General features: G+C 35.4%; 1 protein-coding gene across 2 annotated transcripts; it reads right to left on the bottom strand.

The window, feature by feature from the left end:
* Positions 1-1,057: 1,057 nt before the first annotated feature.
* On the bottom strand, positions 1,058-15,919 carry LOC130559566 (uncharacterized). 2 transcript variants are annotated; one of them, XM_057342733.1, is made up of 15 exons: positions 15,361-15,919; positions 12,491-12,529; positions 12,177-12,227; positions 9,951-9,989; positions 9,654-9,704; positions 9,438-9,488; positions 8,551-8,607; positions 8,403-8,441; positions 7,187-7,249; positions 6,236-6,361; positions 5,690-5,737; positions 5,434-5,532; positions 5,332-5,356; positions 4,980-5,072; positions 1,060-4,515 (listed from the first exon to the last, which is right to left on the bottom strand). In XM_057342733.1, the coding sequence occupies exons 1-14, from the start codon at positions 15,413-15,415 to the stop codon at positions 4,982-4,984; spliced, it is 834 nt and encodes a 277-aa protein (XP_057198716.1). In that variant the 5' UTR covers positions 15,416-15,919; the 3' UTR covers positions 1,060-4,515; positions 4,980-4,981. The 2 variants fall into 2 exon arrangements, with proteins under 2 accessions (XP_057198707.1, XP_057198716.1); XM_057342724.1 differs by having other exon boundaries at positions 1,058-5,072.
* Positions 15,920-16,423: the final 504 nt, after the last annotated feature.

Genomic DNA, 16,423 nt, shown 5'->3' with positions numbered 1-16,423 from the left:
AATGAAACGTTGGTTAATATCGACCAAAGACAACGCAGGGAGGCCAGCGGAGGAGGGCGGAGAAGCGCCGCAGTCAGAAAGGCCATCGACCTCAAAGAGACTGCCATTTGCAGTCCATCAGCACTCGAATCAGTTTGATGAAATTTGACCATCTGTAGTAAGAGTTCATGGTTTATGTATGACAACAAGTAAAGTAATGAGTAAATTACTATAAAATAATATTATGTTCGACTGTGTTCTTTTGTGTTGTCATTATGCTCGTGTTTGGATCATAGACTGTATAAAAGATGGACAGCGTGACGTCGCTTCCTTCCATTGTAATGAATTGATCGTAAAACGTCCGATGATGGGCGCTGACATGTTACGCAAAAACGTCAGTTTGGAACCTGGGCACGCGCAATTTAAGTCCACGAGACCACAAGTCCACATGAAGTCCGCCATTTGGGACAGGGCCATAATCGAAGAAATAATTTTAACGCACCCATTTTTTATAACATCTCATAACTAACTAAAACCAAACTTATTCAAAAAACGAACACTTGGACATACATCAACGTAATAAAAACGGACTAAATTATCAGAAAACATCTTTGGAAAAAAATTATTTGAAGTGTAATTGGATTTTATAGTGTGGCTCCTGACCCATTTGTTTACATGGAGAGGGCGGTGTTTATGGCCTGTACTGCAGCCAGCCACCAGGGGACGATCAAAGGACCGGTAGCTTCACTTTCCAGGATTGGATAGACCTCAGTCGTGCATGGGCTGAAAAGTTTGGGAACCCCTGTTCTATGGACACAAAACCACTGAGACATTTCTCAAACTATATTCTTTTGTGTTCCACACAAGAAATAAAGCTATGGTTTTAAACAACGGCAAATAAAAAACTATTTTATTTTGGGATGAACCATCCCGTTAAGTGCCTTTAACTGTAATGATCTATTCATAATAATTTGAATGACTCTTACATAAAACCGAGTTTAGTCACAGTGCATTAAAACCTCAGTGACAGTGAGGAAAATCTGCACACACACAGACACAAAACAGAAAAGCAAATCTCAAACTTTTAATTACATTTTGACAACAAAAATGACAATAAAACAGTTTAATTCTCTTAACATTGCAGCCCATCAACTTAATAAAAAAACAGGTAAATGTAAGTTTGTTTAATACAACACGTTTAACAGCATCTTAAATTATACAAAGTCAATTTACTATTGGCTGAATATTTGGAGACAAAGAAAAAATAAAAATGTATTTGTATACAGTTTGAAAGTAAAATAAGTTGAAACATTTGTTGAAAAACTTCTTAAAGTTGAACATTCGCTAAAAGTATCTAAAAACATCTAAAACCATAGTGACCAACAATGTAGGCACAAAACTTGTGAATGATTAAAAAGGGCAATTTAAACAATTTAAAGGAACTATTTTCATGACAAATTACACTTATTTGTACAAATAACAAACTAGGAACGAGTGGAAATCAAGTAAAAAAACAATATGCACAAATATGTGACAAGTTGCAAATCACACTTTATTTAACTAAGCTTTTCCACTTAAGATTTAAGTTATTGTCACTGAAAATGACTGCTAAGGTAAGGTAAGTTGTATAAATAGTTTAAAATCCTAATAAAACAATGTATTGAAACGTTTCAGATTTTCTTGCAGTACTGTTTGCTATTTATCTTGCAGCGTCTGTAATTAATTGTGATAACGATAATGTGATCAATACATTTACAGAAATTCACATTTATGCATTTGCCATATTGTGCAGCTTATAGTGTTTTCATATTACATGATATATACTCTAAATTAATAATCAAACATTTAACCAGAGGTGTATAGTACTTGAGTATTTTACTCAAGTACATTTATCAAGTGTTTCTACTAAATTTTTACTTCACTACATTATGAAGCATATATGTACATATAATTTACTCCACTACATTTCATAAAATACTTTTTTACATGTTTTCTACCTTTAATACTTAAGTACATTAAAAACCTACTATCTTACTTTTACTCTTGTAAAATTACTTTTAACTAAATTACTTGAGTAAAAGTAAGACAGTACTTTGACTTTTAATGTACTTTTTTAAATGTACATGTACATATATATATGATATATGCTATGATTTATAATGTAGGATTTATAATGTATGGAAGTAAAATATTTCCAAAATAAAAGCACTAGTAAATAAAGTAAAGATACTTGATCCCTAAGAGTAAAATACTCAAGTACTATACATATCTCTGCATTTTACATCGTTTTAGCAGGAACAAGGCCTTTCAGAGTTATTGTAATACATAATCTATCCACTAGAGGGAAGAATTGTGCTTTAAATTTTTGCATTAAAACAGTAGCTCCTGAAGAGAATCAGAAGAGAAAAAGTGACGAGCAAGATTTTGTGTCATAAAATAATAAAAGTAAAAAGGTGGCCCCTCTACCATCATTTTTAAATACGAATCTTACAGAGGTCTGTTATTTTCACTTAAAAGTAAACCAGTCACAGTCTGCGTTTCCATATTATCTCATGCTAAAATCGAAATAGTTTTAATGTGTGAACGTACAGTGCCTTGCAAAAGTATTAATCACCCTTCATTTTATTCACATTTTGTTATGTTGCTGCCTTATCTTAAACTACTTTAAATTATTTTTTTACATTAACCTACACTCCATGCATAATAATGACAAAACAAAAAAACAGATTTGTGACAACTTTGCAAATTTATAAAAATTTAAAACGTATTCATACCCTTTTCTGGGACACTTGAAATTTAGCTCAGAAGCATTAGTTTTGCTTGGTGATGTTTCTACACTTCGAGTGGAGTTAACTGTGCCAAATTCAATTGAATAATATGATTTGGAGCGGCACATACCTCTCTATAAAGGGTGCAACAGCTGAAAATGCATATCAAAGTAAAAACCAAGACATGAGGTCAAAAGAACTGCCAGTAGAGCTCTGAGACAGGATTGTATCAAGACACAGATCTGGGGAAGACTTCTGAAAAGGTTGTATTAAATTAAAGGTTCACAGAAGCGTGAAGACTCCATTAATCCTTAATGAAAGAGGTTTGGAACCACCAGATCTCTTACTTTGACCTCCTGTCCAAACTGAGCCATCAATGAGGAAGGGTCTTGGTTAGAGCGGTGACCAAGAAGCTGATGATCACTCTGAGCTCTATGATCATATATGGAGAAATTTACAGAAGGACAAACATCACTGCAACACTCCACCAATCTGGGCTTTATAACAGAGTGGCCAGACTCTGATGAATCTCAGTTTCACGCATCATGTCTGGAGAAAACCAGGCACTGCTCAACACCTGTGCAATATCGTCTCAGCAGTAAAGTGTGGTGGTGGAAACGGCATCATGATGTGAGAGTGTTTTTCAGCTGCAGGTACTGAGGTATTTGTCAGATTAGAAGAAAAGCTCAACGGCACAAAATACAGAGATAATGATCATGAAAACCTAGCCCAGAACATTCAGAACCTCGGACAGGGCAGAAGGTTCATTCTCCAACATGACAATGATCCTAAGCACACAACTAAAACAATGCAAGAGTGGCTTATGGACAACTCTGTCTATGTCCTTGAGTGGCCCAGCTAGTGCTTGAACCCAACTGAACATCTCTGTAGAAACCTGAAAATATCTGTCTACTGATGATCTCCATCCAACCTGACAGAGTTTGAGGAGAAGAATGGCAGAAAATTGCCAAATGCAAATGTATAAAGCTTGTCACATCATACCCAAAAAGAGTTGAGTCTGTAAAGGCGCTGAGTTAAGGGTATGAATACTGATGTAATTTAGTTATTTTTATTTTTTATTTTTAATACATTTTCAAAGTTGTCACAAATCTGTGTTTTTGTCATTATTGTGCATGGAGTGTAGATTAATGTAAAAAAGTAGTTTAAGATAAGGCAGCAACATAACAAAATGTGAATAAAATGAAGGGGGATGAACACTTTTGCAAGGCACTGCACAGCCTATGTGGACTGCTTTACACATAATCAAAATGCAACATTTGATCATATTTATAATGGCTTATACAGTATAAAAAGATTGATAAATGGTTCATGCCAGACATTTACAGGCAGTAAACAGGAACGCAACAACAAGGTTGCATTGGCCTTCTGAATCGGGACACAACAGCTCTCAAAGTCACAGTACTCATTTATACTTTCTTTTCAAAGAAACAATGGACATTTAATTGACTAAAATTAAAATGCTTTGAGCAGCACACTGAGCTGTTTTTGTTTATGCCATAGCACGGTCTCTGGGGTCACAGAACGGTCCCTTTGTAAAACTGATAGTGTTTTGCAGTTGAAGGGCTTATCTTCAATCTCAGAATGATCTTTAAATGGGTGGCGTTTGGGAAATGGGAGTGGAGGCAGGGCAATGCTGGTAGTGTAGTGTTCTTATTAAATGGGAGGAAACACCTTCTACTGTACTGCAGGGCTACAGCCCCAGCTCTCCAGTCATCAACAATGAGATATTAAAAACCCTTGGCTTCCTCTGAGTGTTTAGAGATGGAGAGAGCGATGGAACACAGTGGAGGGAAGGGTGTGGACAGATGAGGGGGAAAAACAACAATTTGGATATAGAAAAAAATACGATTAGATCACTGTCTTGCTAACAGCGAGGAACCATCATGCTGATTTCAACAATTATGAAAAGGAATGTAATAAAAGAATGTTTATATATTATGTACAGTATTTTACGTTTATAGATCTGTGTCTTGAAATATTTTCGGAATAATTTGCTTTATGTATAAGTTCAATATAAAGCCAATTGAAACTTGATATTTGTTGTTACTGAAATATTTTATTAAATCATTGTACTTATATAAAAAGAAATGCCTGTTTTACAAACAATCCAAAAGCCCCCTTCCTTTTGATAGGTGTTGCAGGGCTGCAGTCACAATGTTTTCTGTGGTCACATATATTCACACAGTAATTATAAAGAAGCAAATCATTTACCATCAAATCGCATTTTCCTCTCCACTTGGTGTCTTGTTCACTCCTAACAGCATAACACCATCTTTGTTACTGTCTGTCCTCTGGAAAGAAGCACTGAGTGCCAACACGAAAGATAACACAGTAAAAACATAAGACATTCAATGCCATAATCTATCATACTTTTTTTTTAAAGTTTACAATTAAACAGTAGTTTCCCAAAAATAAAAATTTGATCAAAATATTTAGTCATGTTATTAAACCAGTATCTAAGAAACATCAACATTCGTCTCAACGCTCTAAAGTACAACCTCTTCATAATAACCTAATCTTAATATTCAGATTCTATAACCAACATAAATATATAGTCACTCACTTTTCTGTTCCATTGTCTGTCATCTCTAGAGGAAAAAAGTATAATTATCCACCTTGTTGCTGACAGAAAAACAGCATATTTATTTAGATTTAATGTACTTGCCTGGTCGATGCTGGACTTTTTTACACTTGAATTTCAAACATGCGATTGCTGCCAGGAGAACACACAGAACAGGTAACAAAATCCACAGGTATTTTTTGTCTGTAAGGAGGTGATCATCACAAATAAATCACTGTATAATAAATTTACTGTACACATGCTGTTGTGCAATTGCTGTTAATTGAGCTATTTTATTTTTTATCAAACAAATAAAATTATATTATTACCAAAAATGTTCAAAAAGCACAACTGAATATACCTGACGTTTCTATGAATTTTTCCTCTTCGTTGCGGTTTTCACTGGACCCTTTTATAGAAAAACAGACAAATTTTAACAACAGCTCTTTGCAATAGTCAGTCAGTACACAAGTACTTAAAATAATCGCATCTCAATTACTGCTTTCCTGCTATTTTTAGTATGTTGGATGCGTAAGCCATTAAAGACATAATCTGTGTGTAACAAAAATATAGTATTGCCAAAATGTTTGAATATTTAATTTTTAGTATATACTGTATGTGAACTCTCAGGTATTTGTCGTATTCTTAAAAAGAATATTTTTCAGTATTATTCAGAACAGTTCATGTACTGTGATTTATTTTCTTGAAAAGTGTGCATGCCATGTTTTCTTTAAAACACAACTTGGTTTTCAAATTTTGTGTTATGTATTGCCAGCAATTCATGGATTAAGTGTGGCTTTAGCATTGAAATACTGTTAAATTAAACAATGAATTGGTTAAATTGAGTTATCATAAAATCTGTAATTAAAAAAAGTTATACATGATTATGAAAGCATGCATCGCTCACCAGAAGGAACTTTTGTTGCTGCTGCAATGAGTTTTGGTAATGTTGTAGGGCTCCTGGTTGATGAATCTTTTGACAGACTTGTGTTTTTGGTGGGAGAAGCAGTATCTAACTTTTGAGTTGTAGAGGCTGCAATACAGAGTACATTATAATTCATTAAAAACTTATGTATGTTATTATCATATGTGCAGCTTTTCAATATTAAAAGGGTGGTTTAACGCTGTTTCATGCATTCTGACTTCTTTACAATGTTAAACGTGCTGTCTTCTCATGCTTGAGTTGTTACGCAACAACTTTTCTTAGTCCCTTATTGGGCAATTCTCCCGGAAAAGCACGCCCACGGCAAGGCGAAAGAAATAGCCTGCCCACGCATCAACCGACGAGGCGATAGGAAGACCCTCTTACCATCAAGATTGGCTGCGCTGGCCTGCAGCTGCAGCTCGTTTCTCTTGTGATAGTGAGAGAAGTTGAGATGTGTTTGTTTGGTCACTGCATTTCAGCGATGGATGTTAAATAAACGGTGGATATAACGATCGTTTGAAACAGTCCCAGCGCTAAAAGATGCCGGACATGACCCGCACGTGGTAAGTGAAACTAAGTCACATGTCTGTGTTTTGTTGGCAATCGGCGCTTACGTGCATAATGTAAACAACACAAACTTATAGTGAATCAATGCGATGATGTATTGTGTGCTTGTGATTTAGTTCCTCCCCCCGCACACCCCCAGGAGGTCGTATTTTCCCGGAAATAATCGTACAGCTGTATCTATCTTTTATAAATGTGATCAAACTAAATACTCTTCGAAGATACAAAGTATGAAATACTACTCTATAGGTACTCAATATTAATATGAGATTGGCAGAAACTGCGCGTTCAACCAGACCTTTAACTTCATAACTGAACAAATATATATATATATATTTCTTTCAGAATATGTTACAAAAATGAACTTACTGTCTGTTTGATTTTCTACGGAAATGTTTGGCATTGTTGATGCAGGACTTGTGGACTCCATGTCTAAAACATTAAAACATTTTAGTATTAAGACATCAAACTTCAAAAGCATATTTGGAAATATTCCATGTGTTGCTAATCATGTCAAATAGATATTAATATATAAATAGCAGATGAAATAAATATGGGCTATTAAATGGACGTATGTAAGTGCGTGGGGTAGATGAATTGTATATGTGTCTGTACAACAAACCGTGGAGTGTATGTAAATGTAAACAAATTGTATATGTTCCCAAACAGCATGCAACCATGTTTTAATTATATCACATTCAGACCGAGTTCATGTCTATCCCACAGGCAAAATTTTACCTGTGAACCCTCTAGTGTACAAACAGCATAATGCTAGTCCATCCATCCTGGATCTTACTGTTCAATTTCTTACTGTAGATCTACTGTCACGGCAGCAGATGAAATGACCCCTACAATGACTTGACATATCTCACAAAGAAAATATTACCACCTTTGTAAGAATGCATTCATAAAGAATAAATGAAGATTTTTTTTGCAAAATCAGATACCGTAACTCAGTTTTTCGAAATCTTCAAAAATCACGTTTTTTTATTGTGTTATCATGTTTTTATTGTGTTTTATTGTGTTAGCTTTTTTGTGGGTTATTATTACTTAATCAAAACAACCCAACTGCAGTTTGATTGATAGCCTATTCATTGGAATGCACAATAAAAAGCTAATGAAAATCTTTAAAAATCGAGTTATCTGTTTTTGTAAATAAACTCACATATTTCAAATGAAGAGCATAAAGTTCCCAATATTAAGTAACTTTTAAATGTTATGTATTAACAGTCTGTGACTTTGCATACCAGGAAGAATTATTTTAATATCTTTGTAATGCAAGAATCATAGCAATGTAAACACATTCGTGTATACATTTTTCAAATTTATACAATATGTACCAATGGATTCCTGCTTATTTTCTCTAGCCATCAAGGGGTCCTTGGCATACAAAAGGTTGATAGACTTTGTGTTATATTAATAAAGTAGAGTTTGTGTGATCGTGGTGTATATGAGTGAGTTCGGTGAGAGATGGTAAACAGAAGGATGTGTATTGTTTGGAGTTGAATGCCATTTTAAAAAGTTTGGGAAGCAGTGTACTATCAGAAAAGAACGCCAAAATTGACAGCAGCTTTCAGATACTCACTATCAGAGGTTGATGATCCAGATTCAGTGCTATCTGTAGCTGTAAATAGAGTAGCAGTTGCACAAAATTATACTTTTTAATGATTAATGGAACCATTTATTACATCATGTCTGAATGAGAATTGTAAGCAATTGTATAGAGAACTTACAATTATGTGGAACAGAACCATGTTCTGAAGGATCTCTAAGTGTGTCTGCTTGTGAACCTGCATGAAAAAGTTAACAAGTTACATGGCAGCACAAACATTTTTTTAGATATGTTTAGGGGCTTTTTGCTTTTAATTGGAAAGGACACATTGGCACCGACAGCAAAAACTTTTTTAACCAAAATGTCTTATAACAATACATGACTACAAAGCAATGTGTTTGGAGGTTTGTTTCGATTTAATAACCTTTGCTTGACTTCTAATGGTTAACACTGCTAGTACAGATAGAGACATACTGTATATACACTATAGGCAATAAATTCATCTTAAAATAAAGACTCAAAAACTTCAAAAATCAAAGTGACTCAACGGAATCATTTTTTTCTTGCTAAATGAAAGAACGATGCTTTGACGTGAAACCAACACACTTGGATGTGACCTTTCTCTCTTCACATGACATGTACAGAGTAATTTGTCTTCTGGGGACATTTCTGCTGATATTTCCTTTCCACTCCAAACATGACTTTGCTCCGTCTGTGTTTGTGACCTCTCACCCTTAACATGGCCAACACCTGCAGTCTGCAGTCTAATAACATTACATCAATCTTGTAAAAAAATCAAAAGAGATATTTAGATCTGTCATCCTCTCATTAGGTGTTTCCGTTCACGTTTAAATTGCGGGAACTCTAAAGTACTTTTTTGTACTGGAAAAAGAAATGGTAATGAGTCAGTGATACTGTAAACTGATTATGGTCGGCAATGATCGCAACACTTTTCAACTTATTTCTGGCAGTCCAAAAGCAATCCAGTTGCACAACCAACGTTTTGTGAAAAAGAAACACTCAAAAGAGGAAAATATTTTTTTTTGACAAATTGTAAGAAAATCTTACCATTGGCTGGAGAAGGACCGTATCCACCAGTAGATAAACTGGTACCAGAAGCTGCAAAAAACATACTGACTGTGTTATTATGGATCACTGGCACTATTACACATATTCAATCTGAATAAGATATAGAAACTTCAAATATTTGTGTCATTAGGCCAATTTTAAAGAGAATCGTTCAATGGTTTTGTTCACTTGTGACAAATTGTAGGAGAAACTCACAATTGGTTGGACTTTTAGTAGAACCAGATTCGCCAGAACTTGGAGGGTCTTCTGAAGAAGCATAAACAAACAGAGAAGCCATTTGTTGATTTAACTCATCCCACAAAACACTCCTCTCTTGATTTGAGAATCCTGACCCCCAACACAAAAACTGCTCAACAAAATGACACACCCTTTAAAATGAGTTCTAGTGAGCATCAATCAGTGATTCAGATGACAAGTAATTGAGGAATTGAACATAGGGAATCAATCAAGGAAGGAAATGTGTGGTTTTTTCAAGTCACATATTGAACTTACTGTTGGATGGTTCAGCCCCAGGCTTATCAGGATCACTGCCTAAAGATTCATGAAAAATATACAAACATAGCATTTTTAAGCCAAGCATGAATGAAAAATACTTTTTAAACTATCAATAAGATATTGTGGCAACACTATATTGCAAAATATAGCAAAAATGTGGCTTTGACAGTTTCATGGAATATTTTTATTGGTGTTCAATATGGCAACTGTATGGTCTACCGTATGTTCACTGGCCAGTTTCATTTAATCAAAGACTTGTGAAAAGCCACATCCTGTGACTGATAGACATCTCCCCTCTGGGGACTATGGGACTTTTCTGTTGATGTTTCCTGTCCTTACTGCCTGTCTGTCGGAATTTGTGACCCTTTGCTAGACTTCTGATCTTTAATTGTGTTAAAGTGAAGATAAGTGGGACACTTGCAGTCCAATGTTCTATAATATACATTCTAAATATTGTGCACAGTTATTTGAAATGCTCCGGATGATTGAGTTAAAAAGGGACGCAGTCCGAGTTTTGTTTGAATAGCCCTCTCCTTCTACACCACTGGGTGCTTTCCTGTGGCTCAGTGGTTAGAGCATAGCCCTGACAAATTTCTTTTTTCGTGTTAGTTAGCAAACCTGCAGCTTTAAACCACAAAATGTTCCAACGATCAATCGCAAGCAGCATCGCACAGTTGCGTGGTTGGAACTACAGGTCTAGAGCTGTGGTTAGAATCATAATTCCTTGATATTATGACATGTAGACTAACAGTACATGCATCATGCTTTTGAGCAAAGTAAGCAAGCAACATGCAGTGCATTCTATATCCATCATTCTAAATATATACAAATTCAATTTTACATCTTTTAGTTTGTCAAGAAAATACAAGCGCTGTTTTTTGAAAAGTGCGCATGCTCATGAGTTACGTGCTCTAGGACCCTGGGGAATCCCTGGGCGGAGTGATGTAGGAGGAATCTTATGAATGACATATATCGTGAAATAAAACAACAGAGAGCAAAAATACGATAACAAAAATAGTTTTAAGATGCAGTGTACGTTATTTACAGCAATAAAATGACATTAATAGTTCTGAACCGATTAATTAGAAGACCGTTTTACTCCACCACAACCTGTGACGTCATCAAGTATATTGTTGAACCAACGTGGTTCAAACGACAGATGAGCGACAAAGTTGCTATGTTTTCGGGGAAACAGTTGTGAGTAGCTAGTAAGTTTCTCAAATGATGCATCGTGCTATGGTGGTTAACCAGCAAGTTATGTTGTTGTTTGGGAAACGCACCCCTGTTTGGTTACTGATATTCGTCCAAACATCTTCATTCGTGTTTAACAGAACAAATACATTTGACAGGTTTTGAACAATCTGAGTGTGAGTAATTGATGACAGAATTTTCGTTTTTGGGTGAACTATCCCTTTTACTAATGAGTTCACCTATCAGTTTCATTTAAAAAAGGAAAAATAATCTGTACTCTGTCTGTAAAAGGTCTAGTGTACCTAGCTCATAGCTTTATGCAGATAATAACAGTATCTCAATATTACATAACAATATAAATATTTTATTAATATAAATTTGATTCAGGTCTAATGATTGAAATACATACAGTATAAACAAGTAACTACAACGAACTACAAGTAACTACACAAAACAGAAACAAATCTAAATCTAAAGATACAACATGAAATGTAAATAATTGTTTACTGTCAGAAAAAAAGGTTTAAAATTGTATTTATTTATTTATTTATTTTTGTCACTGGGGTGATACCCATGTTTACAGAACATAATATAATGTTGTACCTTAAGGACCTATTGTGCATCTCCAAAGGTACAGTGAAATGTTTTGTACCCCTGATATTTAACTGCTACACAATAGGTCCTTAGGGTACAATGATGCACCCAAAAAAGGTACAACATTTTATTTATTATATGCCCGTAAGGTACAAAAAGGACTTTTATGGGTATCACGCAGCAACATGAAAGGTACAATTTTAAACCTTTTTTCTGACAGTGTTGAATTTTATTTCTATATACCTTTCTATGTCAGTTTTTGCAAAAACCAGGATAATAAACTGCTACCAGGAGCTGCGTAAAACATACAGACTGTGCTATTATGGATCACTGGCACCATTACACTAGAAACTTCAAATATTTGTGTCATTAGGCCAATTTTAAAGAGAATCGTTCAATTGTTTTGTTCACTTGTGACAAATTGTAGGAGAAACTCACTATTGGTTGGACTTTTAGTAGAACCAGATTCGCCAGAACTTGGAGGGTCTTCTGAAGAAGCATAAACAAATAGAGAAGTCTTGATCAAACTAAGCCATTTGTTGATTTAACTCATCCCACAAAACACTCCTCTCTTGATTTGAGAATCCTGACCCCCAACACAAAAACTGCTCAACAAAATGACACACCCTTTAAAATGAGTTCTAGTGAGCATCAATCAATGATTCAGATGACAAGTAATTGAGGAATTGAACATAAGAGAATCAATCAAGGAAGGAAATGTGTGGTTTTTTCAAGTCACAGATTGAACTTACTGTTGGATGGTTCAGCCCCAGGCTCATCAGGATCACTGCCTAAAGATTCATGAAAAATATACAAACATAGCATTTTTAAGCCAAGCATGAATGAAAAATACTTAAACTATTAATAAGATATTGTGGCAAGCAACACTATGTTGCAAAATCTCTGTGTGGCTTTGACATTTCATGGAATATTTTTATTGGTGTTCAATGTGGCAACTGTATGGTCTACCGTATGTTCTATGGGATTCCTTTTGTGCCAATAAGAATGAACGCAAACTTTTAAAAAACGAACAAAAATATACAATGAGAAAGAAAATAAACACTTTGATAATGAAAACAATAAACTCAGTTGAAAGAATGTGACATGATTTCTTTACAATTTTCTAAGTTTCGTTTTTGCAAATAATAGTTTTGAATTCGCTGCTAGATTTTTCATTTGCGCTTTCCGAGTTTTCGTTTACGCTTCTCAATTTTTCGTTCGCCTTTCTGGCACAAATGTCACGGGTGGGCGGGATTTATGGCCACTTTACTCTCATTGGTTAGTGAGATTTGGATTGACAGCTCCCTGACCATTAAGTCGAATCTGAAGACAGTGCAGCGGATTAGAGAGCAATCTGTTTGCGGTTTTCTGTATAGTATTGTTTTAGTGTTTGTACTTAAATTACCTTCTTATTTTGTTAGTATATTAGCAGGGTTGCCAACTTTCACGCACTTAAAAGTAGGACACGTTTCCAGGCTCTATCACACCGTAACAACAAGCCAACGTCGAGTAAATACAGGATAGATAACGTTAGCCATATTCACATGCAACTTTACGTGGGTTTAGAGGCCGTCAAGACAGCAGTCTATAATTTATAATTACAATGATATCAGGAAAACGAGATGCCTAGTGAGTTTTGAGGAGATATATAATAAAGTGTTATGCTTCCAGTTCATATTTCTAATTTATAGATTATAATCGTGGTGGCATTTTATGTATTGTTTCTATCTTTAAATGTTTGTTTATAGTTTAAGAAGTCTCTCTTCTGCTTTTCTTTAACCTGTTTTATGTAGGTGTGTAAATACATAATGAAATTGTTGTTTGCAAGAGGCAGACTAAATGAATAAAACATTCTAAAGGCCTCTAATTGTGTCACCTTAGGAATTTGTTTTGTTGTAGCGTTTAAAAAACATAAATGTCATTTGAATGTATTGGTAGTGTTAGTTTTATGAGGTGTACTTTCTGTGAATGTAAAGAAAGGGGTGTAATAATGTACATTCACCACGAGTTTAAAAAGAATGATACAGTACTTGACTTATAAGTGGACTTAATTCTTTAAAAGGAGACTGTTTGCAAGAGCGACATCGTCATCCTCCTCAGCTGGACACAAGTCACCCTCAGGTACATTTATGTAACCGAGATAATAAAATCGCTAAAAGTTTTAATCTGTACAGTAACTATGCAGTAATGTTTGCATTTAGCACGTTAATTTCTCACAACCCAATAATCTGTAACATGTCTTTATTGGATGTTATAATGCAAGTTGTTCGTTCCTTTTTAAGAAAATAATCTTACAGTCCATAAAATAATACCTGACAGAAAGTATAAAGCACACAATGAACGAGCTAAGTAAAGACAGAATTGCTACTGTACAGGAATACAACTTTTAGCGATTTTCTTTATTATCTGAGTTACATTCATTTACCTGAGGGTAAGGAGGACGATGATGAGGAGGAGGACGCTTGGATCCACACCGCGCATGATTTACCAACTTCAAATACCAATTACTAATATACTAACTAAATAAGAAAGTAGTTTTAAGTACAAACAATAAAGATAACAGCATGCAGATCGTTCTCTAAGATTCGTTGCACTGTACCGTCTTCAGTATCGACTTTCTTGTCAGGGAGCTGTCAATCAAAAACTCACTAGCCAATCAGCGTAAAGCGGCCATAAGTCCTGCCTACACGTGAGATTTGTGCCAGAAAGGCGAACGAAAAATTGAGAAGCGTAAACGAAAACTCGAAAAGCGCAAATGAAAAATCTAGCAGCGAATTCAAAACTATTATTTTCAAAAACGAAACTTAAAAAATTGTAAAGAAATCATGTCACATTCTTGCAACTGAGTTTATTGTTTTCATTATCAAAGTGTTTATTTTCTTTCTCATTGTATATTTTTGTTCGTTTTTTAAAAGTTTGCGTTCATTCTTATTGGCACAAAAGGAATCCCATAATGTTCACTGGCCAGTTTCATTTAATCAAAGACAAAAAGCCACATCCTGTGACTGATAGACATCTCCCCTCTGGGGAATATGGGTACAATAATGCACCCAAAAAAGGTACAACATTTGATGTATTGTATTTTCGTAAGGTACACAAAGTGACTTTTATGGGTATCACCCCAGCAACATGAAAGGTACAATTTTAAACCGTTTTTCTGAAAGTGTTGAATGTTATTTCTATATACCTTTACATGTCAGTTTTTGCAAAACTGTCCCATAGGACTTGAAACAATTGTCTGTACCTAGTAGAAAAAAGTTTTCATACAGTAAAGCTGTATTGTTTCAACCCATGGTTGGGTAAAATATGAACAAACTCAACTGTTGGATTAAATTAACCAAGAAAATTTCCATATAAGACCAAAACATGGTTGAAACAACCCACCATAGCTTAATATACACCCAACTGCTGGGTTTGTCCATATTTGCCCCAACCATAGGCTGAAAAAATGCAGAATTGTTTTAATTTGGATTTTTTTTGTGTATATTTACCATTTGCAGCTTCTACATTGGATAAGCGTCATCCATTTAAAGAATCTGTCTTCAAACTCAAAACCTGCTGTTTACATTACAAGTCACTACAGCATCTGCATAAAAGGAAAAAAAGGAAAAACTTATTTTACCTGTCCATGTAAGGAGAAAACATGAAAAGATGAAGATCGATATCCTTTTATCCATGGCACAGTTCTTCTCCTACGGCCAAAAACAACCAGGAAAGCCGGTTGCTTCAGAGCGGAGCAACAAAGTGGTGGGAAAGAGATGTGCTTGTCTCCAGCCACTCCAATGCTTATTTTAGCACTTCCCTTAGACAAATAGGTCCAGGAAATACAGCAGCTTCTACTGAGGGTGGAGGACCGGGGAGCAGAGAGAGAGGTGCTACGGCTGTGAAAGCGGTTAGTGTATCAGGACCGGTGCAAGATTTTGAGGCTTGAACTTCTATACGACTCTCATTGAGTCCAATTATGAGTCTGTGTTAGTGCTTTAGTGCCCTATAGTGAGTATACACTAACTTAGTTAAAGTGACTGAATGCTGTATTCCCCACATTAAACATCATTTGCATGCTTTTTGGCTAATTTAACTGGTAAAATCTGTCAAAAAAAATTAAGGCAGGGTAAAAGGTCATCCTGTCTAGTGCCTTATTCCATCACTGTGCAGCCAACCATTCATTACTTCCTACACTAATGAGAGGGAAGAAAAACAGAGCATTCACACTGCACCTCTATTGTTTAAAGATGCAGTGGAATTTCGACAACATGCTGTATGTTTTAAACAGGGTCTCTCAAGAGAGGTAGGGCATAAGAGAGAAATTAAAATGTATCAGCTTTTGCACTCGGCACATTTCAGGAAATCTGTCCTCCCAGGTGTGGAATCCAGGGGATTTGCAAATCCCCAGTATGCAAGTTAGCTGTATGAACACAGTGTGAATGTGGTCAGGAGATACAGCCTCACGGAGTGGGTATTGTTTGTGTGAGGGGCTTATCACATCCACACAGCAGCACAGGAACCTTCATGTAATGGCTGAACTGTGATCAGTGTGTGTGTGTGTGTGTGTTTGACAGCAGGATGGACACACAACTGAACTAAAAACACAGATGCAAATCACTGTTTTTGTCTCCCTCTTTTAGAAGAGCTAATTACTTTATTAAATCGGTAGAATTCTGCTGGAAAATGTCTATATTTGACCC

Source organism: Triplophysa rosa, linkage group LG1 (assembly GCF_024868665.1).
Source record: "Triplophysa rosa linkage group LG1, Trosa_1v2, whole genome shotgun sequence".
In the NCBI taxonomy this organism is placed as follows: domain Eukaryota; kingdom Metazoa; phylum Chordata; class Actinopteri; order Cypriniformes; family Nemacheilidae; genus Triplophysa; species Triplophysa rosa.
This window is presented reverse-complemented; position numbering and strand designations above follow the sequence as displayed.